The sequence below is a fragment of the Anopheles gambiae genome, chromosome 2 (genome assembly GCF_943734735.2).
Source record: "Anopheles gambiae chromosome 2, idAnoGambNW_F1_1, whole genome shotgun sequence".
NCBI classification, from domain to species: Eukaryota; Metazoa; Arthropoda; class Insecta; order Diptera; family Culicidae; genus Anopheles; species Anopheles gambiae.
The window spans coordinates 32,912,835-32,939,963 of record NC_064601.1 but is presented as its reverse complement, the minus strand read 5'-3'; the positions used below and the strand labels follow the sequence as shown (position 1 = coordinate 32,939,963).

Below are 27,129 nucleotides of genomic sequence, written 5' to 3'. Positions count from 1 at the left end.
CTGGTTACGTCGTAGTTGTCCTGGATGTTCTGCGTTGATGATGATATACGCTTATTGATATTGGATATTGGAACAGCAGCAACAACTTCAACTCCTTACGAGATAAGTCTTGCATGTTTCGAATAGTGTTGTACTTCATTAATCTTTTAAAAGATTCATTTATACGAATCTTGAGTCACGAATCAGAGATCTAAAATCTAAAAGTTGATTTTTTTTAATATTCATATGACTCTCAAAACACTCATGTACCTGTGAAGATTTATTCATTCATTCAATGTTGATGTTCTGGATATTCATGAAGCTTTTAAGATTCATTTATCTCGAAGGATTAAATAATATCTAAAAATAAATAAGTTTCTAGGTATTCTTCAATCTCCAAAGCGTCTACGTTTCTGTAAACGAATTGTTGTCAAATATGAATGAAAGTAGCATTCATATTTGGAATATAAAGGAAATATTTTTAAACAGAGGGATTAATCAATCTTTTGAGACATTTAGAGATTTCAAAAAGGGTATCATGATTCTTACAAGGTTTAAGAAACTTTATACATATATAGAAGCCTAAATCTTTGGCGAACTTACAAAATTCGGTATCTGAAGTGCCAGGGCATTACTGTAATAGAGAATCTGTAATAACTCACTTTTGCTTTAAAAAAACAATAAATATAAATGTTATTTAAAAAAAGAGAAGGATGTTTAAACCCTTCATTAATCCGTTCCAGTTTTTTAATGTTTTTTTTTTACTATATGTGATGTTAAACATTTATTGATAGAATCCATTCATATATAAAATATACATTTAACGTGAGTGATTAAATTGTATCATCTCGTAATCTAAACATTGTACTAAACGTTTTTTTGTTTGTTGTTGTTGTTTTTTTTTTGCAATCTTACTAATGAAAATTATTTCGATTCAGTTGTTTCGATTCTTGCGTTGCCTGTTTTTTTCATTTTCACGCGTTTGTCCAGCTTGAAAAGGCTGTATTGCGTTATCTTAGGATGTATGCAACATTTCAAATGTTTACCCAACACACCATTTTTCGCTAGCGTTATCGCTCCGGATCTCGGAACCTCGCTTGTTTGTCCCTAAGAAATAGTGCTTTGCACTAGATCAAATGATCGCTAGATGGCGGGCTTTTCTCCGTTCTTTGAACCATTATACATTATAGTGGTGAGTTCATCAATTCGTTTCTTGCACATACAATTCTAACCGGTATGTGTTGATGATTTTGGCTCTTTATGCCGTAAAGTTTGCCGACCACTGCACTGGACGCTTCGCCCAATGAATATTCCAATAGGATTCTACGATTGGGCGCAAATACATCCGCAAACAAATACCCAGTCCATGGGGTTGGGAAGTGTCCACCCTTCTGTTACGAACGACGTACTGATACCACACAGCATGATTACGGCGTGTAGAGATTAGTGATGTGTCATGCGGAGCAGATCCACTCCGATATCCACTGAATCCTAATCAGAATCAAAAACAAGTGCAAGGACGAATCCGGAAGAATGCGGCGACCAACTTTGGAGGGCTCCCGCCGATTCCAGGTCACTCCCGACGACCCCGAATGAGTCCAGATGACTCCGAACCATTCCGGTTAGCTTCGGGCGATTCCGGTTGATTACGAACGGCGCTGGATGGGCCTGGATGTGTTCAAACAGGATGGTTTTGGATGAATCCAAACAAGGTCAAATCAAAGTGCATATCATTGCTTGCAGTAATGGCAGCTAATTCCATCGTAATATAAAAAAGTATAGTTTTCCATTCGTCAACCCATAACATGGTGATCATAAGCATCCGTATAATTGCGGCTTGCGCCGCTTAACTTTCGTTTGTTTAGATTTGCATTGTAAAATTAACTTGTCCGGAGTCGTCCGGACTCAACCGGAATCACCCGAAGTCAGCCGAAATCGTATCAATTCGATTCCGGAAAAAAATCAATTTGCCTCCTTCACTAGTTGACCTCCCTCTGCATTCACTCTGCAACACACAAATGGGTGCACACAAACACAGATACACACACACAGACACGCGCGCACACTGATGTAAAATCTTTGCACAGCGTAGTAAGTTTCTCTGTTGTCATGATAACCTTTCCAATCAATTGTCAATTGTGTCGTCTTTTCTCGCGGCCAATCACCGCGGTATCGGTTGGTGGAGTTAGGGCCGCTGTTCGTTCGTGATCATGGGTCGCTGAGTCGTAGTAGGCGATCGCCGGGGATCAGCAGTATCATCGGTGGTGTTCTTGGTGGTGGTGGTGGTGATGGTGGAAGCTCCAGCACGGCTCACTGCTGCGGCCACAATCGAGGGCAGTATCCGGCCGGCGCTCCACCAGATCTCTGACTAGATATTGTGCGTCGGACTGTCGATGAAGCGGTGCTTCGAGCCGGTCCGCGCCTTGCTGCAGGAGGCACGCCGCAACGAGCTAACGCTGCCACTGAACCCATCGTGATCTAGAGATTCTGATGAGAACGCTACGAATTAAAACAGGAACGCGCGTGCGCCGGAGGGAACAAGATCGGTTTATTCCAAGTATGTCCCAAAAGAAAACACACACACACACATACAACCAAATACACCGAGAAAGATGTAAAAAAACGTGAACGGAAACGTAAAAGTGGAACAGCGAAAGACGAACCTCCGCATGTTCGAACAAGAAAGTAAAAATGTTGCAAATTATCGATGGAACGGAACGGTAGAACACAGTCATCATCACACATTGAGCAAAAAGGAGGGTTCAAAGTTGGGATGTCCATATGCATAATTTGTAAAGTGACAAAACATTTAAAGAAGAAGGAACAAGAGGGAAGAAAAATAGAGACATATCGGAAAAGCACATAGAGAAGGAGAAAAAAGAAAATCAAAAAGTTTTTGAAAATAGAAGCGGAAAGCCAATAATTAGGAGATAGCAATATTCCGTCAATGGTACCGATAGCAAATATGCAGCAGCCAATAAATAGGATGAAAATTATGTCAAACATCAGATTTTTGATCAACAATTTTGCATCATGCTTCAAATATACTGGATGTTGAACAAGTTTTAAATGCGTAAAACTTGCAGGGGTTTTCAGGCATTCTGATACTTTTGGCACACTTTCTAGACTCTTTCGCACGTGAAGTGGTACGCTTTGGCGCGCAGGTGATAAAGCTACGTCAACACATACAGGGTTTCCCACGATTTATTGGGCGGTTCTCATAATTTGTTGGGCTCGTCTCACGATTTATTCATCGTATCCCATAGATTGTTGGTTCGTTCCCATAATGTATTGGTATCGTTCGATTGGATATCAATACAATTGAACCAAAAAATTCTGAGAAATGCCCAAAAATTCGTGGAAATACCCCAAAAAAAATATGGGAACCAACCAATAAATCGTGGGAAATCCTGTAAAGTTCATTAAAATGACAGCTTATCATTTCCCGTCGCAGTATCACTTTCCGTGCGAAAGAATCCAGAAAGTGTGCCAAATGTTTCAGAACCCTTGAAAATCCCTGTAAATTTTGACTCTGAAACGCAGATTTTTTTCTGAAACACATACACACATACAATAATTCGATAGCCAGCGGTCTACTATCGTTAGAATGGTTCCATAATAAAAATATAATGTAAAATGTAGTACAATACAACGTATACACCAAAGCGAGTGGCAAACCCTGTCGCGTGACTAAGGATTTCTTCTGCTACCAACAGAGCACAGGCGACGAACCCGAAAATAGCGCATAAGCGCGAACCCATCGCGAAACAGTCACTGAGATCACACGCGGATGATGATAACAATAAATAAATGTATTGCTAGGATATAGTGGATACATACAGGATGGTGTAATGGTCACTTGGGTCATATGGCGATAGGCGCCCTTGCGCCACGCTTTTGTACAACAACATTCCCTACTCTAGCACCAACAGTTCTCTCATCGAACAAGATATCTTAACAAGCAAATAACCTAAGCAAAGAGCTTTGCTCTCACTCGCTCGCCTTCTCTCTATCATTAGTGATTGCTTTCTCCTGCTTCTCTAAACTCGACAGATAATCGTATCGTTCCGAACATTTCATCGTTCCGGTGGACACGGTATTATGTACTGTGAGACTCTTACAGCCTAAACATTGGTACCTTTGTTTTGTGTTCATTTGGTTGGCTTGGTTAGCAAGCCGCAGTAATTTACAGCTAATGCGACTACAACAACTACATAATCTAACTAACAGATCTAGTAATGAGCAGTCCGTCTGCTACAGAGTATAGCGTATAGCTGCCACGTAGCTCGTCTCGTTGTTTACGTTGTTATGGCGTTTCTTTCACTACTTAAGACGTAACCAAAATTGGGACATATAAAGGGTAAGACACACGTGTTCTAGGAGGGTTTCTCTCTATCCAGCTCTCAAACATTATAAGCATCGTTTCCGACCAGTAGCATTCCATTTGAAATATTGCACAAATTGTTTGCCGAATGTCGGTCCAAGCAACCGATGATTTGAAACGTAATAGACAAGTTTGAAACATCTGCTTGCAGTGTTGCGCAGACTGGTGAGAGAAACCCTGTAAGCTTTGCTCTGGTCAGCTGCTTGGGGAAGATGGGTGTAAGATCAATGCATGGACAATGTTCTTTTCCGACGTTTCTATTATAAGGTGTGCTTTTGCACTGATTCGCGGCAGGTACAATCGGGACAAGAAGGTGTAAGAGATGTAAGGTGTTGCTTTTCTGTCGAGAGATCCAATTCCTCTGTGTAATACGCACACAAAAATACCACCAAAACAAAAGGGGAGGAAGCGCTGGCAATCACGCGTAAAGATATACCGAAAACACATACACATATACAGAGAAGGAGAGAAATACACACGCATATATATAAACACATACAGAGCGTAGAAAACTACTGCAGCAATGCAATAATGAAGATTAAGAGATCAAAAGAATATATAATAAAACAGGGATCGTAAAGTAAAAATAAACTACTTAACAGAACCATCTCACACACACATTCACACACACTCACTTTGTAATGGTAAGTAATAGTGAAACATATGTGAGATGGTGGTGCCTGCCAGGACGATCGTCATCCAGTACACGCGTGTACGATGACACGAAAAAAAAATATAAAAAAACCACACGGAAACGTCCAAAAGAAGTAGCAACACAGCAATAAGAGACACACGTGTGTCTGGCTCTACAGAAAATGATCGACACAGCGCGTAAAGAGGGCCCGCAGCCGCCGGTAGAAACTGTCCGACCACGGCCGTGGACGGTGCTCGTGATCGTCACGATCGTCGGCCTGTTCGCCGTTGCTACTGCGGCGCGCGGCAGCATCGGTAACAACACATCGAGAAAACAGCGAAACGGAACCAAAACAGAGGAACATCTCGGTCTAGTATTAGTTAGAGGAGGAACCTTTATCCGTCGGCGAGCCGAGCGTGAGGCTGCTCAGGCTGGAGCTGAGATTGTACGGCCGGGGGGACGGTGGCATCGGGGTGCTTTCCTCCACCGGCAGACACGTTTCCACCATCGCCTCCAGGAAGTTGACGAACAGCTCGGACGACTCCACCATCATGTTGTACTGTGGGGAGTGGGGAGAATAGAACAGAAACAACGCAGCATTACGGGCGATGGCGTCGTTGTCGTTTTTTTGGAAGTTTAAACAATGATCCTACCTTGGTAAATGGTCCGGCAAAGCGCCACAGCCCTCCGAAACCGCAGCTCTGCAGGAAGTGAAGGGGCTGCTGGCTAGCGTCTTCGCTCGCCAGCATGTTCTGTATGATGCTCTGCACCGATGCCAGCACGATCTGATCGTTCGACACCGACAGGACATTGTTGACCTTCTGATCTAGCAGTGAGTGACTGTGTGCAGGGGGGAGGGAGAGAAAAAAAAACAAAGAAAAACATCACAAACACACTCCTTCGCAATTCCTCCCATAGCATCACTTCCATCACTCACATCACCGGGAAAACCTTCGGAAATACGATCGATCCTTCCGCCAGGTATTGGTAGAGGACGCGCGTCTCTGCCTCGTCCGTCGTGTACTTGACGAGCGTTGCCAGCACGGTCAGCACCAGCGCCTGGGTCGAGGAGTCGGGCAGCACTTCCGGATCGAGCAGCACGTTCGACTCGTTCGACACCGACGACCGTGAGCCACGTTCCTGGTACGGTGTTACGGCGTGCGGAGGATAAAGTAAGCGCAAAAGAAATCATTGATTAGAGCACACGGTTCGGTTCGTCTCGGTACGGAGAGCGAAGAGCACTGAAGGAAAAGAGAGAGCCGACCGGCAGAAGTGGGTCGCAGAATAGTGAGCAAAACTATCGGTGTGTATGGTGTGGTGAGGGTGGTGTTTGCAAGAAAGATATGCCTAAATGGTGCACAATTCCCGAGCGGTGGGTTTTATTATCGGTAAACATACTTCATTGTTTTGCCTAATGCTTTCTTTACAATTTGGGTTTAAAAGCACGCGTAATGTATAAGAGAGCATAGAAAAGAATAGGTAGAAAGGTGGACAGACAGACACAGACAGACAGACAGACAGACAGACAGATAGATAGACAGGGCAGACTAGGTGAGTCTGCAGTGTTTTTAATGCAAGTTTCGCTACCTGCGCCTCGATCGCTACCGATCGAGGTACCACTAGACGGAATAAGAGTTCACTAAAGGCATACATCGACACTGACAGAAGAAATATACAGTAAGAAGAGTGTGACAGAGTAACAGAGAGAATAAAAGATAAAGGGAGCACAGAAAACTCCGGTGAGATAAGGTCAGAAACTAACAGAAAAATATCATACATACACATATATAGACATACACAACACAAATATACACAGTACATAATTTGTACAACAAAACGTTCTGAAACAATCCCACCACCGAGAATTGTAAGTTATTGATAAATGATAAAAACAAAATAGATAATTTACTTATGTACACCTGTTAGTGGCAAACAACGAAAAAGATAGTAAATAAACAAAAGAAAACTTAATAAGACAACCTAAAACATAACAAAAGAAACCCAAAAAGCAGTGAAAGCACACAGTGTACTAACATAAAACAATAATCAAAATGCACGGAGATAAATATTCATTAACACAAAAACACGCGAGTAAAACACAATCATCTAAACAGCAAAACAGTGACAGAAAGAAACATATCTGAAAAGTGAAGAAGTGAACATCAAATCTAATCAGAAAGGTGTGAGAAGGAGATGCAGCAGGACGATTTATTACATTCTCTACATGTTTTTTTTTGTTTTGATTTTTAATTAGCTTTTCTGTTTATTTTCTGTTTTCTAGCTTCCGGTACCTTCTGACGATTGTCAATCCGCGTTGATTTACCCAGGCGTTCTTTGGTCGTTGGAACGGAGAAGGATCGGTGGGTTTTGAACAGCATACGTGCAATCTTTTTTTTTTTTAATGGGAAGTGTGGGAAATTTTTCCATTTGTTTTTTGTAGGTATATTATGTTGAACGGGGAAATGATAGGAAAACACATACAACACATATATCATATAAAACCAAAAACAGAATTTGTGTTCATAATGAAAAAAAATGAAAAAAGGGAAATAAATGTAAAAAGAAGGCAATAACAGTGAAAGAAAACAGTAGATTATAGAAACATTTAGAAAGAGGAAAATAAAAACATCAGTGCAAAAATACAAACAGACAGACAGATATGGTTTGAATTAACGCAATTATTTGCGAACATTGCCGGAACATTGATAATTGCCGTATATTGTCCATGCAAAGAGAAAGAAGAGGCGTATTAACGGAGAAAAATAGAAAGAGATAGAAGGATATAAGAACAATCAGATGATAGTATAGACAAGACATGGTAATATGTATATATATATATAGACACAATAAGAAGTAATTTAAACAAATTCCCAAAAGCAAAAAAGGGGAACACAGGTTAAACAAAAACAATTGAAATGAAAACATAACCCAAATAAGGTAAATAGTGACATGAAATATGTGGCACATTGGAACGTGTTACAAAAATTATTATTTTAAAGTTTTGCATGTTTGTATATACGAAAACAAGTCCGTGCATGTGAGTGTGGTTATGTATTTAGAGTAATTATTATGAGCATTGCAACAGTCTCATCGTTGAGTTCCGATGAGCGGTGAGGTGGCGGAGCAAAGTAGAATTGGGATAAGAAGAAAAGAGAAAAAGAATATCAAAGTAATACCACGTATACACAAGCTTAGAATATTGAATAATGGGTTCAATATGAGGCAAGATTTACCTCTCGCTTTTGCAATATTTTCGAGTTCTTAGAGGGATGACTAAGTTTTCAGATATTTTTTTAATGGAATTTGACATTTGGTTCCTCAAATTACCTCAACACTCCAGACATACACATTTGCCAAGCTAAAAATTATATTTTCTATTTCTTATTCGTTTTGTGGCCGATACCGTCAGCTAATGCATGTTTGTTTTTTTAGTAAAGTTGAAATATACCCTCAAAAAGGAAAGATACAGTTTGAAGCGATGCTTTAATGTTTGAACTTAAACATATTATAGCACGTAAATAAACAAATACACACATTTGTCAATCGATAACAGGTAATACACAACCCAGACACGAAAGACACGAAAGGCTGACCCGATTCATGCTGCAATTGTAGATTTTCTACAACATAAACAACATTCTCTTAGGGGACTCTTCTTTTGAAAGAAACTGTAGACGAAGAGTTCAATGTATAAAGTAAATAATTTATAATATAAATCAGCCAATTTTCTTCATCTTCAGATCTGTGTCACATATACACAAAGAAGGTTTATCATATCATTAGGCTTAATTTTACTATAAGGTCATATATTTTGAAGTATTTTATTGATTGTTGAACGCGCTCGGAATGGGAATCGATACATCATCCAGTCATGCAAGATCCTGCGTGGTTATCCTTTACACCACAGCAACCGTTCACAATACCGCGTGCAAACTGCCAATATAAGCTTACAACACATCGAGCCCAGATAATTTGGAAAGATTTGCAGAAAATACCATACACAGCACACGATCGCCCTTAGAACAATAGTAATCATTTACAACAACCGTACCCCCTTGAAATACAACACTGAACAGTAGATAAACTGATACACAGGAGAGAAGAAAAAAAAACATCAACATAATCCGGGTATACATACATTTATAAACACATTCGCACAAGATGATCACACACGCAATGTATGAATATGGTACAGGTACAACAATACATCAATAAGAAATAAAATTTAACGAGGTAGAGAAGCAACAGAGAAGTACGTAGGAGTTTAATCATCAGCACTAGTACAACAACCGATTGAACGTTTGAGCGTTTGAGTTTTTTTGTTGTTGCATACATAGCACGAATTGGAATAGTTGTTAATTGGTTTGTTATAGTAGTGGTAGTGGATAGTGGCCAGGTGTAAATGGTAGCGGGTGGTGAACTGTATTCAAATTTTGAGGTATAGAATAGTAATAGTAGAGCCAGCAGTAGTTAGTAGTAATTAGTAGTAATTAGTAGTAGTAGTAGTACTAGCAAAGTATCTCGAAGGAGAGAGAGAAAGAGAGAAAGAAAAAACATAGACAGACGGACGGAAGATATGGTGGGATGCGTAACAGAAACGGTTTTTGCGGGCGCTCTTACTTTGATCGATGATATGTCTTGCAAGCAGTCGACGATAAAGTTTTCGCTTTCGTCCTTGTTTGTCCCTTGCTTTGTCGCGTCCCGCGCCTGCTCGGAGCCTTCTTCGTCCGTGGTCACCGGTACGGTCGGAACCGCCGGCGGCAGTGGAGATGTTGGCCGTGGTAACTGTGTGCCAGTAGCGGCGGCCGCACCCGCCGTCGCTGCGGCTGCCGCGGCAGCCGTTACTGCAGCAGCGATGGCGACCTGGCTCGGCTGCTGGTGGGTACCAACACCTCCACCACCTCCATGGCCGTAGGTGGGCGTGTGGCCCTGATTGAGCGCGATCAGTTTGGCAATGTTCGGGTTCATCAGTACCATCTGCCCATGGTTGACCGGTTCGGACGAGGAGCGGCGGTTCCGAAAATCGTTCCGCTGGCTTTGGTACGCACCGACGCCTAGCGGGCCAGCGACGGTGGTAGCGTTAGTGGCGACAGCACTAGCGAAACTACCGGCCGTGGAAGTGGTGTTAGTAGTGTTGTTGTTGTTGTTGCTGCTGATGATGTTAGTAAGGATGGAGCTGTTGTTGTTGTTGTTGAGGTTAGGCATGCCTGGAGTGATGGAGTTTGAAGTGTTGCTGTTCATGTTGATCATGGTGATCATGTTGTTGATGTTGTTGGTAGTAGTGTTGATACCGTGAGTAACGAAAGAGGAATGACTGATCATTCCCAGGTGCGGATTGTGCGCCGAATCGAGACTTCTCCACGACTTTCCTCTGATAACGACCGGTTCCTATAAGATTGGGCAAAAGGGAGGAAGGCATTGTCTTTTGTTTCTTTGTGGGACTTTTCGATTGCCGCCCCGTGGGGTGCATTTCAGTAGAGTGTATCGTCTTGTGTAACATTATTGAATGAAGTCAATAGTCCTTCATCGTCTTGTGAAGCATTTCAAACATGCCAAAATAAGCAGATGTTCCCCCTTTCTTCCACTGCATCGAGTTGTTGAGTGTGTATCTTTTGTAGATGTTTGCGGGTGTGGTTGTGTGTCTCAAACGATTAGCCCAGACCAGAGCACGTTTACACAAGTTACTCAAAGGGGCAGAAACAAAACAACTTCTACTTCTAGGCTAAAAGAAACGATCGAGATTTCGACAAACGACAAACGGTATGAACATGTTAACCCTATTCTCGCAACATTAAATACAAAAGTAACTACAAACCCCACTCACTCATCCAACGCCTATATACATATATATGTACAAGGGTGAACAAATACACACAGAAGTATTATGTAGTGCATGATAATGATGATGATTACGATACACTGGATTGATGGGCAAGAAATAAAGAGCAGATGGTATGACAACATGGTTCTAACGTATGTACAATTAATGAATCACGTATGTACAATAGCTACCGGTGAAATGCAACGATTATATTTTATTGAGCACTTAACAGCAACAATCCTTTTCAAACGTGTATTAAACAAACAAAAAAACATGGGAATCCATCAAATCATAACTGTCAAATGAAACTATTGAAGAACACACGATCTTTACCAGACCCGAAATTTAGCAACCAAACGGGGAAAAGAAAGAAGGAGTTTACACCATCAATGCTACCTTACACTCAGATTGCTTGAAGGAGTCAAATAGTGTGGTAAGGGGCCCGTGGTACAATCTATATGAGCTGAAATGAGCCGAGTTGTAGTAGGTGGAAGTGTGGACAGATCGATAGAGAATAAGCGCCAATAAAACAGACGATCGTGCGACTCTCTATGCCATTTTGGCCGTTTTCGAGTAGATAAGACCCTAACAGGGTCATTTTTGGTTGCTAGGATATGACTTTAAATTAGAGAAACGAATAATCTTTTGTAACTGGTCAAAATACCTGATAACTGGTAAAATACTATTTTAGAAATCATTTGCTAGTAAAGAATCGCTCCGATTACCAGTTATTTTTCACTAATTACGTTCATCCTTGTAATTTAATTAATGCCAAATAGCTGTTTGTAACTAGTTACTGTTAAAAAGTTAATTTATAATAGATAATTTTACCCTTTCAATGTATTCGACTACGATGACCAGTGCTGCAAAATGTCACTGTCAATGTCATAAAACATTCTCAAGGAAACAATATCCAAGTCAGCGTCATGTACTCAATTGTGATAATCAGAGGTGATGCTCAAACAGTTGGTGTGCCCAATACATGCCTCTTGGCATTTTATTAACCAACGCTTGGACAGTCACTATGTCATGACCTTTTTTTAGTGTGAACAGTTCTGCAAAATGTCACTGACCTAGTCATGACAAATTTTGAATGAAATAACATGAAGTCAGCGTCACGAGCTCTTCTGTGATGATCAGAGGTGAGACTCAAACAGTTGTTGCGGTCATCACATGCTTGGTGATATTTTGTGCAACCAACTCTTGGTCAGTCACTTGGTCGCGACATTTTCTGTCGGTGATCATCATGATAGTCATGGGAGATATGCGATGCGTGCGAGTGGTTGCAAGCAACAAAATGAGCATGTTTTCTCGCTCTGGTTGACCCGACAGACCATCAAACCAGACAGAACGAGAAAGTATGCTCATTTTGTTGATTGGGACCATGCGCCGAGTCCGATGAATGTTGGAATTATCGACGCCAGAAAATGAGTGACCAAAAAATTAAATGAGTGATCAAGGGTTTAGTGCTAAACAAAATGTCACGAAGCATGTGATTGATTCACCAACTGTTTAAATCTCACCTCTGATCACCTCAATTGTATACGGTAGCTGATTTGAGCTTCGTTACAGTCATGAGTGTTGGTGACTGAAACAGCATTTGACAGTCATTTGACAGCACTGTTCACAGTCAGAAAAAAACATGATTATGCTGTTGCCGGCATTAAGCTCAGCATGTCAATCAGAGTATCGGATTTGACTCAAGTACTCGCCCGTTGCGTTGGACATGTCATGGCGCAATTTCATTGAATATCAGCACTAAACATCAAGCTACCACGGATAGGTTCATTGTATTCGGTAGTGATTGTCACGTGATTCTCATTACATTTTGCAGCTGATAACCTGTTGCTTTCAACCAGTTAGAGCGCTTTCTGTTATCTATCGCACAAGACATCAGACTCGAGAAAACGCATATAATTTGACAGGTTTGTCTTGTTTATTCGAAACTGTCCTACGGTGCTCCTCCAAATAGCTCTATACGTTTCTTCGAGTCTGATGTCTTGTTAGAAGGGTGACAGAGCGCGGCCTTACTTTAAGTAGTTACTCTTACCAGTTATTGGTGACTATTGGTGACTAGTTATTCGAGCTGATTACTTTCAATGAATCGTTCTATTGCAATCCGACAACTAGTATCTGTTACTAGTTACTTAAGAATAAGTAACCAGACACTTTACGTCATTGTTTTATCATTACGTTGTATAAGCTATTACACAAACAGAGACACAATGTGAACTATGGATTCAGCTTTAGATACATCGTAAAACAAACTTTAAAGTGATTATGAACGAGAGTGCGTTCTTATTCCACAAGGGTATTATCCATCTTCCTTATGTATAAAATAAGGCTCTGGTAACTCTCTGTAAGATTGGAACAACCCAGTTCTAGCTTACTATATCTTTCACAGTCTTAATCGGAAGTTCGGGCTAGGTAGGAACTGGTACGACCACCATAAGACCACGGAGACTCTCTAAATCTGAGTGTGCCTTAAAAATCACGAAACGATAACTCCACGGTTAGTGCAAGCTGGGGCCGAAATAGTATGCGAAATGCGCAGTACAATAGATTATGCGAGTCACTCACATTTAGTTTAGATAGCAGAGGTAACACCAATACGAAAAACAAACCCAAGCTTCCGTCCGAACCTACCTGGTGCTGCTGTACTTTGTGCGACTGGCGTGCGTACTGGATAGCGGACTGGTCCAACATATCCCAGGACTTTTGACGGCGCACACTATGGCCACCGGAGCCGCTGGAGCCGCTAGGGCCCGATCCACCCGTTAGTGGGCCACCGCCGGCCGAGTTTGGTGCCGACGGATCACTACTGCTACCACTGGCCGAATCGCCCGAACCGCCCGACTCTACGGGCCATCGCGGTACGGTGTGTTTGACGTGGCAGCGTGAGCGTACCTCCTCCGAGAAGCAAACGAGCGCTACAAAAAAGGCAAAATAAAAATTGAGTGTGTGAAAGTGTCGCACCACTAGCGAAAGGGGAGGGGTCAATTACACTTACCGGTCAGATAGGCGACACTGTCCGGCGTTACCTCGAACTTGTCCCGCCGGTGCGGTTTCGCAACGATCCCGAGCAGCATCGTCAGTACGCGGGACGTGCGCGACACGGTGGTTGGCGTCGGGTGCCGAAAGCCCTTCAGCAAATGCCCTACCAGCGCGAAGTGAAAGTTCGACTTGAACGACAGGCCGACGGCATGGTCGAGCTGCTTGAAGTGCCACTCGAGCGGTTCCCGCGTCGCCATCATCACGTCGGCAATGTTCTGGTTGTCGAACAGCTGTTGCGAGTTGAGCGTGTGCAGGTTCTGCTCGAGCAGTGCCAAACCGGCCGCGTACAGGGTCGATTCGTCGAGCTGCAGGACGCTTACCGCCACCCAAAACAATGCCCGGTGGATGGGCGATTCCGGCCGGAGCAGCGGTTGCAGCCGGGTCAGACACATTACCAACGCCTCGAGCAGTATGATATCGTTGAACGATTCCAGCGCTTTCACCAGGATGCGCAGCAGCTGCTTCACGTCCTGATCGGTGACGCTTTTCGAGATGCAGCCGAACACGATCAGTGCCCGGGGCTGCAGGGCGGGATTGAAGCAGAAGGCGAAGCTTTTCGCTAGCGACGTCCACGTCTGCAGCCAGTCGCAGTCGGGAATGTCGCGCATGCAGGCTTCCATGATTTCCAGCAGCGCCTCGGTGATCACCTCGAGCGAGGGCAGCGCCAGTCGCTCGCGATCGGCTGGTGGTGCCTGCGACACACGCTCGTTGCCCAACCAGCGGTCGTTCGGATGGCGGCAGGAGGAACGGAACGCCGTGACGGCGGCCGACTTCACCTTGCTGATGCCGAACAGCAGATAGAACTTGGGCAGGGAGAACTCGTCCAGCGACAGGCGCAGCATGCGCTGGGTTTCCTCCGAGAAGGACGGCTTGGTGCAGGTACACAGCGAGTGGATGATGTTGATCACGAGCCCGTGGGTCGAGGCGCGCATCGACAGCGAGCCGGTGCACACGAGAAACGTCACCGTGTGGAAGAGGTACGGCAGATGGCGGGCCACGTCGAGACAGTTGTTGAACGACAGCATCAGCAGATAGCGCGCGAGTATCGCAATGTCGTCCCACATCATGTGCTGCTCGAGGTACTGCGTCGGCGAGTGGCAGGTTTTGTCCATCACGCGGCACAGCCGCCCGATCACCTTCTTCGCCACGAGCTGCACGTTGGCGGAGGCGAGCGCGACCGCCGTGTCGGCCATTATCTCGACCTGCGGCGAACCGAGCCCGGAGCTGACCGACTTGTGGATGAAGTTGTCCAGCACCATATCGATCAGCTCCGGTATCTGGCCGATCGAGCCCCAGATTTTGGCCTGTATCGAGGGATACATCTCCTTCTGCTCGATCGTGAGATTGATCAGCTTCTCGAGGATCTGCGCTACCTGCTTTTGCCGCTTGCCCTCGTCGGACGGTTTGCAGAACCGTACCAGATTCGCCAGCCAGGGCGTCATGTACTCGAGACACAGATGCTTCAGCTCGATCGTGCTGCGCTGAAAGCCCTGGATGCACTCCTCGAGAAACTCCAGCGTCAGGTGCGGCTCGTTCGTGGCCAACGTTTCGCTCACCGACTTGATGAAGATCGTGTTGTTCGACGGGATGCAGAGGCCCTGCGTTTCGAGCAGCTGGCCCTCGATCTTCAGATCGAAGGTCGCGGTCAGGGCGCACAGCTGGTTGTACGCGGCCGTGCGCAGGTTCGGATCGGACGAGCCTAGGTTCAGCAGGGCCATGTTGAGCAGCGTGCCCGGCACATCCTTCGGCCGGATCTTCTGATGCACGGTGACCGAGTCGGGCTGGCTCAGCTCCCACCGGTTGCGGATGTGTATGATCGCCTGCACGATGTTGTCGCAGTCGTTGTGGATGAAGCTGAGCTGCGAGCTTTCGTTGGCGATCGACAGCGTGAACTGGTTGTCGTCCACCAGGCACACCTCCTCGATTTCCGACGCGTAGTACACGTCGTTCAGCAGCACCGAGTGGGCCAGCACCTTCGTCTTCTCGGCGGACGTAATCTGGAGCGCGGTCGGCCCCACCTTGATCGCCACCTTCGTGTCCTTGTGGCTCAGCTTGAGCGCGTTGTTGAACACCTTCAGATCTTCGTCGAGCGAGAGGGTCGCGCCGGGCAGCTTCTGCTGCTCCGGGTCGATCACGTCGTTCAGCTTGGCTGGCGAGTCGAGAAAGATCAGCTTCCGGCAGCCCTTGAGCGGGGCCAGTATGCGATCGTGAAACTTGGTGTACTCGCGCACCCACGAGTTGCAGTTGTAGATGTACGCGGCGTACAGATTCTCGTACGCGACCTCCGGCAGCACGTAGAACCACTTCTGCAGAAACTCCGTCCGGAAGCGGTTGTCCGAGCAGGTGTGCGTGAAGTCGATCACCACCTCGAACGGCGAGTGGCAGAACGGTTTGAGCGTCAGGATCACGTGGTAGATCAGCAGGTCGCCGTTCGTTTCGCCGATCTTGTAGCGGCGCGCGATGTAGTAGAACACCGGATTGCCCGCCTTGCTCGTGCCGGCCTGGTAGAAGATGTTCATCGATTTCAGCGTCTTGAACTCCTCCTTCTCGTGCATCTGGTGCTTCACCATGATCTCCTCGAAGTTGGTCGACGACATGTCGATCGAGCTCCAGCGGGCGTAGGACGAGAAGAGCAGATGCGAGTCGACCGGCTTGTGCTCGGGCGGCCCGAGGTACGCGAGCAGCGTGGCCATCTTGTCGAACGGGCGCCGCCCGACCGCCTTGTGGTCCCGGCTGCTGGACAGGTAGTCGCCGATGCGCTCCTGGTGCGACCACAGCAACCGGTGCAGCGCCAGCACGTTCGCGTCCGAGATGAAGCTCATGCTGTGCGACGTCTGGTCGACCGTCTCGCAGTCGGAAGCGATCTGTATGAAGAAGCGCCGGCCCGCCTCGAAGTGGGCGCGCAGAAAATCGTTAAAGCACAGCATGTGCTGCTCCTTCGAGAACTCCACGTGGTTGGCGATGTTTTGCAGTATTTTCGACATCAGCATCAGGCCGCGCTTGATCTGCGTCGGTACCTGCTTGCCGACGATGCCCAGCTCCTGGGGCGACACGATCGCCGGGTTGATGAAGCGCAGAAAGATCACCGTGCCGACCGCGCCGATGTTATTCTGCAGCAGGTTCGGGAACCGCTTGCTCAGCACCTGGTACAGGCAGTGGCACATCGAGCGGAGCTGCGGCGGGAACCGGTCTGCCGAGTTGACGATCGCGTCGAACACCTTCTGCGTGAGGGCGATCAGGTTTTTCCGGTTCACCTCAATGTCCTCGGTCGGTTCGAGCCGGGCCGGGTCCACCTCGAAGCTGCTGGTCGGTTCGTCGCCCAGCAGTGGACGTATCAGCGGCTCGAGCAGCCCCTGCAGATAGCTCGCGCCGTAAATCTTGAAGCAGAACGCCATTATCTTGCTGCCGAGCGAGTTCCCCCGGAACAGCGTCTGCATACAGTCGGACACTTCCACCTCGCGGTAGAACATGTTCCACAGCAGCGGAGATAGCAGATGCTTCGCGTCGAACAGTGTCACCAGCACGCGGGCCAGCTCGTCCATCTGGGAGGTGGTCACCACGGAGGCAAGGGCCATCGCGATCGGCAGCTCGCCCTTGTCGCTGATCATCGTCACGAGCTGCACCAGCTGCTCGAACCGGTCGGCCATCACGGACTCGGCAAGCGTATCGAACTCGGTGCCCTGCTGCAGGATCTGCGTCAGCACCTCCATGAACGCTGCCCGGGTCTGCAGGTCGGGGTTGTAGCTCAGATCGATCGAATGCATCAGGCCCGAGTCGATGTTCGCGCTCAGCAGGTTGGACATCGCCTGGATGGTGGCGTTGCGCAGGGCGGTCAGCTTCCCGGCCGCTACTCTCGGCCGGGGCGGCAACAGCGGCGGATTGTTCGTGTCTTTGTCCGCTTCCGAACCGTCCACGCAGTCGTTCAGCAGGTTCATGAACAGCGTGAAGTACTTCAGAAACAGTGCGCTCTTCGCGTCCATCAGATCGCCGCGGTCCGATTCCTCCGGCTGGAGGGGCAAACCGCGCAACAGGGCCGCCACCGCCTCCATGCACGCCTGGTCGAGATCGCGCGTAATTATCGTCACGTCACCCGAGCCCGGCGGCGCGATCTGGTGCGACGTGCCCATCACCCAGTCGGTCAGATACTCCACCAGCTTGTTGCGGAACTTCATCTCCTGCCGGAAGGCGAGATCGTCCCGCCGCTTCATCATCACCTCCACCAGCTGGCAGAGCTTGGTCTTGATGTGGATCGCATGCACGGTCATGTCCAGGTGGCGCACGTACCGTACGATCGCTAGCATGAGATTCTCGATGCTCGTCACGCCGAGATGCTCCGCGTTCGCCGGCTGGTCGTTCTGGTCCTTGCTTTGCCGCCCGTCCAGCACCGACTTCATGATGTAGATCGTGTGCTCGATGAACTGCGTGTTGATGTCCGTGACGACCACCTGGCCCTGCTGGTCGAAGAACTTTTCCACGATCGAGCGTATCTGGTCGAACAGGATGGGATACAGCTGGGCCGACATTTCCTGCCCGACCAGCTCCTTCACGTGCTTCTGTATCTGCGGGCCGAACTTTTCGTTGTTGCACACGAGCAGCCGCAACAGCTGGCCAATGAACTGGGTCACCGGGCAGTACTGCACCTCCTGGCTGCTGCCCGGCCCGATCGACGATACCAGCGATCCCATGATCGGATGCATCGAGCCGCGCCCCGAGCTCGAGCTGGACAGCGAGGTGGTGGATTGCATCAGGGACGGTCCGGCCGTTCCGATCGGCAGATTGTAGCCTTGCGTCGCCTGTCGCTGATTGCGAGGCTTCTGCAGGCAGACACCGCCGAGCGCCAGCAGGAACCAGGTCATGTTGGCCCACTCGGTGATTTGCTCCTCGAGATCGTGCTCGGAGCTCTGGTGGCTCGCGCGCCGTTTGCCCATGCTCCGGTGAAACACCTCCGCCTGCCCTTCCTCCGGCTTCCCTTTCGGGTAGCTCTGGAGCAGCTTGCTCGTTACCTCCCAGTTGCGGAACGTTTCCTCCCATGCCGGCTGCACACCGTTCACGCAGTGTTCGATCTTGCGCAGCAGCGACATGATGTTGCGCTGCAGCGTCACACGCCCGTGCAGATGCTCGAAGAAGCTGTACCGCGATTCCGCATTCTGGGGCGACGTTAGCGTGGCCGAGGTGTGCGACAGCTCCTGGTAGAGGTGATAGTTCGGCAGAATGAAGCCCACGGTAAGCTCGTCCGAACCGGACCGTATTTCCGCCTCCTCGCACAGCAGCCCGAAGCACGACAGCGACACCATGACCGCGTCCAGATCGACCGACCACAGGTACATGAAAAAGACCACCTCGAGCTTGATGTGCGCCTGGCGGCAGATCGCGATCTGGCTGCCAACGTTCGCGTAATCCTTGTGCCGCTGCAGGAACGTGTTGCGGCAGATCAGTATCTCGCGCAGCCACTTGAGCACGTCCGTGTAGTTGGCGATCTGGTGCTGGATCAGCTTTTGCGAGATCGAAAACAGCACCTGCGAGCTCACGTCCCAGAACGTGTTGATCGGCGCCTCGGGATTCCACACCTCGATCTTGTCGGGCGAGTGCAGGGCGAGCAGCGCTTCCATCGCTTCCTGGGCCACGTCCGGCATCGTGGGCTGGTGCACGAGCGAGACGAGCCCGTTGATCAGCTCGAGCGTCGAGCTTTGCACCTCGTGCCCCGCCTTGCCGAGGCTGTTCAGCAGTAGCATCGGATCGGCATGGATGAGCCGCACCATCAGCAGCAGCAGCGCCTTGTGCGCTGGTCCCTCGTCCGGGCGGGTCAGCCGGCTCTGGGCGTCCTTCGATTTGAGCGTCAGCGAGGTGATCATGCGCAGCGGCGTGTGGGCGATGTAGCCCTGGGTCGCTTTGTTCAGCGTGTCGGTGAAGAGGCCTCGCAGCTCGCCGGACCGTGCGTACACCAGGTCGATCTGGGGCCACCAGGGTAGCCGCGCCTGGGTGACGATCTTCAGCAGCGAGCTGACGATAACAAAGTGGTAGGCCGGCGGCGAGTTGAGACTCAGGCACACCTTCAGCGCCTCGTTGTTGTGCGGCTTGATGCGGAAGCAGGACACCCAGCAGTCGATCATCAGATCGATGTCTTGAAAGTTAAAGCCCTGGCCGCGCGAGAACGGTTTCGCCGGGTTGAACAGCAGCGCCTTCAGATCGTTTATCACGCTCTGCACCAGCTGGAACGTCACGTTGTTCGAGTCGTTGATGTTGATGTACGTGGACGCTTTGCACAGCTTCACGCACGCGATCGCGGCCGATTCGGTCGACTGCTTGGAGGACGCGTGCGCCCCCAGCCCCTTCTTGATGCCCTCCATGAAGTGTTTCTTCTTCAGGTGGCGCGGCGAGCACGGCGCACCCGAGTCGGCGTTCACAATCTCCTCCAGCACCTTCGGGCTCAGTATCAGCAGCATGATCTGCAGCGGCCACACGGCGGCCCGGGCCTTCTTGTTCTCCGAGTACGAGTCCAGTATGTCGAAGAACGTTTCGCAGCATTTGCTCAGCTCGTCGTTCGGGTTGCGCTGCAGGTCCTCGAACTCCTTCGGGTGAAACTCGATCCAGTTCCAGAGCGCGCGCTCCAGCGAGCTGAGCAGGATCATGTGGGCGGACTTTTTCAGCGACTTAAACTTCTGTATCGTCTCCGTCAGCAGCTTCGTCAGCCGGTGCACGTCCAGATCGATGTGCTGGATCAGCTCGATGTCGCTGTAGTCGGGATTCTCCTCCGCGCACGTGCTCAGCTCCTGCAGGCGGGCCGAGATGCGGTTAAACACGGCCCCGAAGTGGTTCTGGGACAGTGCGAACAGCACCTTCGAGGCGAGCGCCTTCAGCGAGGTGGCATTTTGATTGTTTTCATTCTGTATATCTGAAAGAACGGAACAGAACGGTACGGACACATGCTGACGGCGATGCAAAGAGTAAAGCCTTTTTTCCTGTACAATACGCACCAATAAATTGGCAAATTTCCCTGAGGAGCAGCTTCACATTCATCGCTTCCTCGAAACGTGCCGTATCTTTCGACTGCCCGGACAGGCACCGTTCGAGCGTCTCTAGGATGATGATCAACGAATCATAGCAGCACCGTTCCGGCTCGTGACCCCGGCAGGCAGGCGGTTGAAACTGTAAGATAATAAACTAGGCTCAGGTTCCAAGCAGCACTACCGGACGGCCCGAACGGGGGAGGTAGGCCCGATACTCACAATCTCGTTCACACGCTGCAACATTTTCGTCAGGCCGGAAATGACGAGTGAAAAGCGGTAGCGCGATATCTGTATCAAGCAGTTCATCGTTTCGTCAATGCTGAGCCGCGCCTGTGTGCCATGGGGACCGGTGCGGTAAGGGAGCTGTGGTGGGGATTGGGTGAAAGGAAAGAACACAATTAAAAGTATATAGTAAAAAAACCATTTATTCTATAAATTTAGTAACTCTATAAAGTAGAAATTTTTCGTTACATTTCCCAATGCATCGGTTCATTCATACCATTTCTCTAAGATCTAGGATAGCTTCAAGTGTGCGCGAACTCCGATCGATTCCCATTCATGAGAACGTCACAGACAAATAACATTTCGATGAACGAACTCGTTTTCTTTTTCTATTCGCAACTGTTGCTTGGCCCTCCCCACACCGATAGGGGCATCGCAGGCAAATGTAAATATAAACAAACCCCTACCTTTGCAGCACACACACACCTTCCCCATTTGAACATTGTTTACAGCCGGCTAACTTCCCCTCCCGGTGCCGATCGGAGGGGAAACTCGCAATCGGCCACGTGAAACTCTACAACAGTCCCACCCCCAGAAGCATCGTGCACAAAAACAATAACAAACCGCCGGCCTGCCTGCCTGCCCCTTGCCCGCACGCCTACGCCGGCTCACGTACCCACCACGGCCTCCGCCTGGCCGTCGGCCAAAGACGAATTCATTCACAAAAATGGTGCTACGCGCCTGCCCCGGACCGAGCATGCCAGATCCCACACACAAACGCCAACCAAACCCCGCACGCGCATGCCAGATGATGATGGGACAGGTTTTATCGATTTTTCTGCATCTTCTCCTCGCGCTGCTGACAGCTTCCCTCGCGACCCCCACTCCTCCCGCACACGTCCTGCGCAGGTGTCCCACCAGGGCAGGTCAGCTCCAGCAGTAGCCCCCCGAATGGGGCGCTGCCCGTGTGCCAACTTTGCTCGACGATGTGGTAACGGGCGGGTTTTTCCAACGTACCTGCTCCTCGAACCGGGCCAACAGTGAGTTGGCCCACTCGCCCGGTTTCTGTGTAGCCATTTCGTTGCGGTTTCCGTGCTGGGCGGTGTCACTTTTCACAGCATTTTCACTTTTTGCACGGAGCGTACGCAGTTCTGGTGCTGTAGCACTTGGGGCAAGGCAAAGTTCTGTGCAGGTCCCATCGTGCACTCCTGCGCAGCCCGGATGGGCGCAACGACACGAACTATCCGAATGTCACGGCTGACGGCTCGCTGCCCCGCCAAACCATGCGAGGGTTGTTTGCGGCATTTCTCGCTCTAATTCTCTTGCCGTCTTGTTCTCACCTAGAGCAGTTCGGTCTAGCCAAGCATTCAGGCTTCCTCGCACTGAACTTCTTGCTACTCATCGGCTTTGCTCGTATGACGTCATGCATTACACCAGCTGTGTCAAACTCATTTCATCAGAGGGCCGCAAGTACAAATTTTCAGTGATTCGCGGGCCGCAAAGTGGAGAATGGAAAAAATACCCCAATATTTATCTAAAGTACTATTTACATTTTTATTTTTATTCTAATTGAGTTTTTGTACTACTCGCCTCTTATCTGGAATCGATTGTTATGTACAAATTCCCGATGTTATTTTCATATGTGCTCTTTTTTATATTAGAAAAAATGTTTATTGTACTTTCAATGTTATTATTCAAATAGGATATTTTTCATTACTCGCGTTCTCTTACGGAAGTTGTGCTAGCAAAAATCTGTCAAACACACTTTTTCACTGAAGTAGCGGAAGTCCAGCAGCCTGTGGTGAATCTTTTTCATGCAATCCGAACTATCCATCGCTGGATGAATAACAAAAATATTTGCTTGTGTAAACAGCTTTATTTTTCATAATTGTTGCTTTTATCGTACACGAGGGCTTTCTATCGTTTTTTGTGAGTCGTAGGAAGTTCCGTTCTGTTCGCTGTCATTCCTATTTTTTTGCAGTTCTTGTAGATTACATGATTTCACCCGAGGTAAGTATAAGTAGCCTAATTTTAAACTGTTTACACTTGTATTTTTTTGACAGATCAAGGAAAAAAATGTAAAAACTCGTGTTTATACATTATTTTTCGCTAATTTCCAAGTTCCAAGTGTTCTGGTGGCATATTCACTTCTTATAACAATATATATTCGTATTTTACGAATAACTTTTTTTAAATAACGATAATTTTATCTGAAGAAGATTCGTGGAGTGTGATTCCATACAGATCGGCAAATCTGTTTTTGACACTTGAAGGGAGATGATTCACGAATTGAGGAATTGAGGACTGTTTGAGCTCTATTAATCTCTATTAATTAATTAGCTTTGTATTGCAAGGCTTCGGCATTTCGATTGTTTTTATCCTTGATCTAAATCCCTTATACTTAAGCGTAATCATATTATTTTTGTTTTAATTTTTGGAGAGGTTGGAAAGTACATTAATTCGTCTTGCAGAATGGGGGGTACAAATAATTGCAACTTGGCTACAACCACTTTTATTAACATTTATGGTGGCATGTTTATGACAAAAAACAGAAGTGGCTCCAATCGAATATCAATGATGTAACATTCTAAGGTCGGAAAAAAATCGGAGCCGAATGAATCCTTTACTCGGCAGTCGGGGGCATGGAGATTGTCAAATTCGGTGGGACAACCGATGACTCCAACGGTTCCGAATGGCTCCTAACGGCTCTATAGGCTTCGGACGGCACCGAACGGTAACTGTTGGTTTGATTTGGCCGGATTCGAAGTTGCTATAGCTAAGATCGAAAATGGTTTTGAGCCGTGGATGCGATTCTGACAATCCATCATTAGTTGTTGCGAAGTTTCCTAGTGTATGTATCAAGTTATTTTCATTCCTTTTTCGTTTGTAGCCAGTTGACGCAGATCTATTTTTCCATACAGAATGTGCAATCGAGTGTGCACAAAATTATGCTAATATTCAGAATTTAATCGAAACATAATACGACTGAGCTTGCATTCGATTCAATGATTCTTAAGGGTCTCGATTGATATGTACCTTTGTGTAGAATAAGTTTATGAGATGTTATGGGTACATTCATGTTAGTTTCCATATACCAACAAAAGGATTGTTCTTCTCTGGAAAATTTAATACACTTTGACAAATAGTAATAACAGATTTATGGTTTGCAGTGCTTTTAGCAATTCTCAAAATATTCTCGCGGGCCGCATTCAGAATCGACGCGGGCCGCATGCGGCCCGCGGGCCGCCAGTTTGACATACCTGCATTACACCATTCGTTCTGTTGGTGCTCACAGCTGGCATCAGTCAGTCTGTCTCTTTCTCGCCCGTGGTGCTGTTACACGTACACCAATTTAGACGCAGATACAGTGCAATTTTTGCTTTAAATTTTGATGAAAACATGACGTAGTGAAGTGAAAATAAAATTAAAGAACTGATAGAATGCTTTAGGCGTGCTGCACAATGCGTTCTTCCTCAAATCGAAGCGGTTCCCAAGTGCCACAAATCCATTAAATGACCACTAAACGAGTCAAGCTCTCTACCTACCCAACGGAATATAGAAAGACTTCGTTTAGCAGACGGTGAACGACTCATGCATTCTAAAAAGAGCAAAAAGCTAGTGGCGCCATCTGTTGGTGCGATACCCAACCAGTGGAGCTTTCCTCGTTTGAAGAGCTTTCGCCTTCCCTCTGTACTGTTATGTTTGTTGTACTGTACTGTTGGTTTCGCATTGAAGTTATGCATCGCTAGAACTAGAACGGCGATAAGATTTTTTAAATACTAAACTCCAATCGTTGGTGGTGATCAATGATACTATTCTTATTGATTTTTGCTAGGAAAGTTTGAAAGGTATATAGGCCATGATTAGATGAAGTTAGGCACAACACATTGCAAGAAAAGGACAGTTATATAATGATGAGTTATAAAACGACATCTATTGAGCAAACAAACCAGTGAAGCTATGGAGCTTTCGTTTTTTTCTTTTAATATTTGATTTTCCAGTCGTTTAAGCTTAATCTGTGGCGCTTGAGCCGTGATCGAAAGCGAGGGCGCTGGGGCTGTGAACTTGTATGGCGTACGAGCCCTTGCGCGCCCTCGCAAATCGCTGTCAATTGCATGGCGGGAACGCCTTACAAAAACAATCGCCAGCGAGCGAAAATCGCAACGATTTGGAGCGTTGGCGAGCTCGAGAAAACCGATTTTGGTCTGTGGGGTTTGGTGAAGGAGGGGGAAATTTGTGTTAATGTCGTAGAGATGAGAGGTTCGTTCTTTGTTTATCCACAGTGCGGGCTAAACCAACACTACCGCCCAAGAGAAGAAGTGATATTTTTTTTTATTAGAAATAATTTTAAAAGTAAATGTGCATTAAATTGCTATTGACGTGTACGGTGGGAAATGAATTGCCTGATAATTGTATCTTTTGATTAAATTAATTAAATTTGTCAAAGGATTTCCTCACACAATGTCTATCCCTAATTACACATTTGGTGCCATCAATGCAGTAGAAGCTGGGACATGTTCCAAGTCTCGGATGGATTCGATATAAGGTACAGAGTCGAAAAAGATTCTGTATCAAATAGAATAATGTTCGGTTATAGGTTGTACCATGAAAACAACTTCATTTGTATCAACATACGTAAAGGTATTGGATCAGTTCCAGGTTTGGGATTAATGTAGTACCAGGTTCATGGAGTGATTAAATTCTAGGTGATTCCAGAGTCACAATAGGTTAAGTACTTATTCGTTACAGGTAAATGATCGAGTCCAGTATCGTATCGAGTACGCGATCTGTTCTATGAGAGAGAACCAGAGTTAAGCTTAAAATAGTTTTGAATTACTAGGAACGAAACGGAACAGGCTTTATTTGATAAAGAAAGAAACTATTTCGACCGATCTGAATGGCCCAATACATAGTGGCGGATTAACACGAGTTGAGGTTCTATGCGGTCACACGAATGTAGGCCTTTCTCCCGAGAAAATGACGAGCGAGAAGTTTTAAGAGAATTTCTAAACCAGAAAAAGATTTAGAAAAAAATTAATTGTGAGTGCAGGGTAGGTTTCTAAGCTCGGACCCCCTCGAGACGTCGGGGTCCCACGCGGCCGCTATGTTTGCGTAGTGCTTAATTCGCCCCTGCCAATACATCAAATCGTTCCGTGCGTCTGACCATTCCGAATGAATTTACTAAGTTTAAAATAGCTTGGAACCTAATCCCGATCGTTCTGATTGAGAAAGTTATGCTCCGGAACGAGCATCATAAGCTTAAACCAATTCTAATGAACCAATGAACTTGACTAAATGGCAATGTTTTTTAATTGCATAGCATCATCACTGTTAGTAGAACTAACTAACAAATGTACAAAAGACTTTCATGGTAATATTTTAGAATAATTTTCTTATATTTGCATCGACTTCACGGTACCGCATCACAGCAAAACACCAACAAACATATCATCAAAAACTTTAACAATAAGAATGAGTTCTGATCTCGCAGTGAACGGTACATATCTGTATGCACGGATCGCGATCAATCTCGACCATAACCCACGACCGTGCACTACATCATTACCATGCTATGATTATACCTTGAAACCATCAAACAATAATCCATTTCCGCCAAATCAGCCGGCCGGTCTGCGGTTGAGTGGGTGCATTGTTTAGCTAAACTGATGTTTCTCTTTAGCGCTCGCTGGTTTTTTACGCCGATAGACATATGTGAGCCCTGTTAAGCATGGAAGCGGCTAGCTTATCAGTAAATGGAAGAATATGCGTTAGAAAGTTGAAAAAAAAACCATAACAAATGCAGAAGCGGAAGCGAAACAAACCAAAAGCCAACAGTGATCAGTTTCCGTGTGGTAGATCAAAAATCGTGCCCTTGACGTTGTAACAAGGAAACATGATGTGCGCATGAAACCGACAACCACAATGTTAATTTATTGATTACGATTTTGTACGAAAATAGATGCACTTCATTGTTTGCAACAATTTATGGGAAAATGTCACCATTAGGCACAATGATTAATTCTTCATT

General features: G+C 46.8%; 1 protein-coding gene across 8 annotated transcripts; it reads right to left on the bottom strand.

The window, feature by feature from the left end:
* Positions 1-708: 708 nt before the first annotated feature.
* On the bottom strand, positions 709-22,314 carry LOC1273814 (neurofibromin). 8 transcript variants are annotated; one of them, XM_061647020.1, is made up of 11 exons: positions 22,119-22,314; positions 21,099-21,242; positions 20,847-21,033; positions 13,829-20,764; positions 13,465-13,748; positions 9,618-10,385; positions 7,289-7,384; positions 5,935-6,137; positions 5,651-5,837; positions 5,391-5,556; positions 709-2,466 (listed from the first exon to the last, which is right to left on the bottom strand). In XM_061647020.1, the coding sequence occupies exons 1-11, from the start codon at positions 22,176-22,178 to the stop codon at positions 2,348-2,350; spliced, it is 9,150 nt and encodes a 3,049-aa protein (XP_061503004.1). In that variant the 5' UTR covers positions 22,179-22,314; the 3' UTR covers positions 709-2,347. The 8 variants fall into 8 exon arrangements, with proteins under 8 accessions (XP_061503004.1, XP_061502997.1, XP_061502999.1 ...); XM_061647013.1 differs by lacking the exon at positions 7,289-7,384 and having other exon boundaries at positions 709-2,478; XM_061647015.1 differs by lacking the exon at positions 7,289-7,384 and having other exon boundaries at positions 709-2,478; positions 20,847-21,018.
* Between the last annotated feature and the right edge of the window lie 4,815 nt (positions 22,315-27,129).

Coding starts and splice junctions, on each gene's coding strand:
- LOC1273814 (XM_061647020.1), bottom strand. CDS start 22,178: ATGGCTACACAGAAACCGGGCGAGTGGGCCAACTCACTGTTGGCCCGG. Junction 5,838..5,934: donor CCGAAGGTTTTCCCGGTGAT/GTGAGTGATGGA, acceptor CCCTGCACACAG/TCACTCACTGCTAGATCAGA. Junction 5,557..5,650: donor TTGCCGGACCATTTACCAAG/GTAGGATCATTG, acceptor CACTCCCCACAG/TACAACATGATGGTGGAGTC.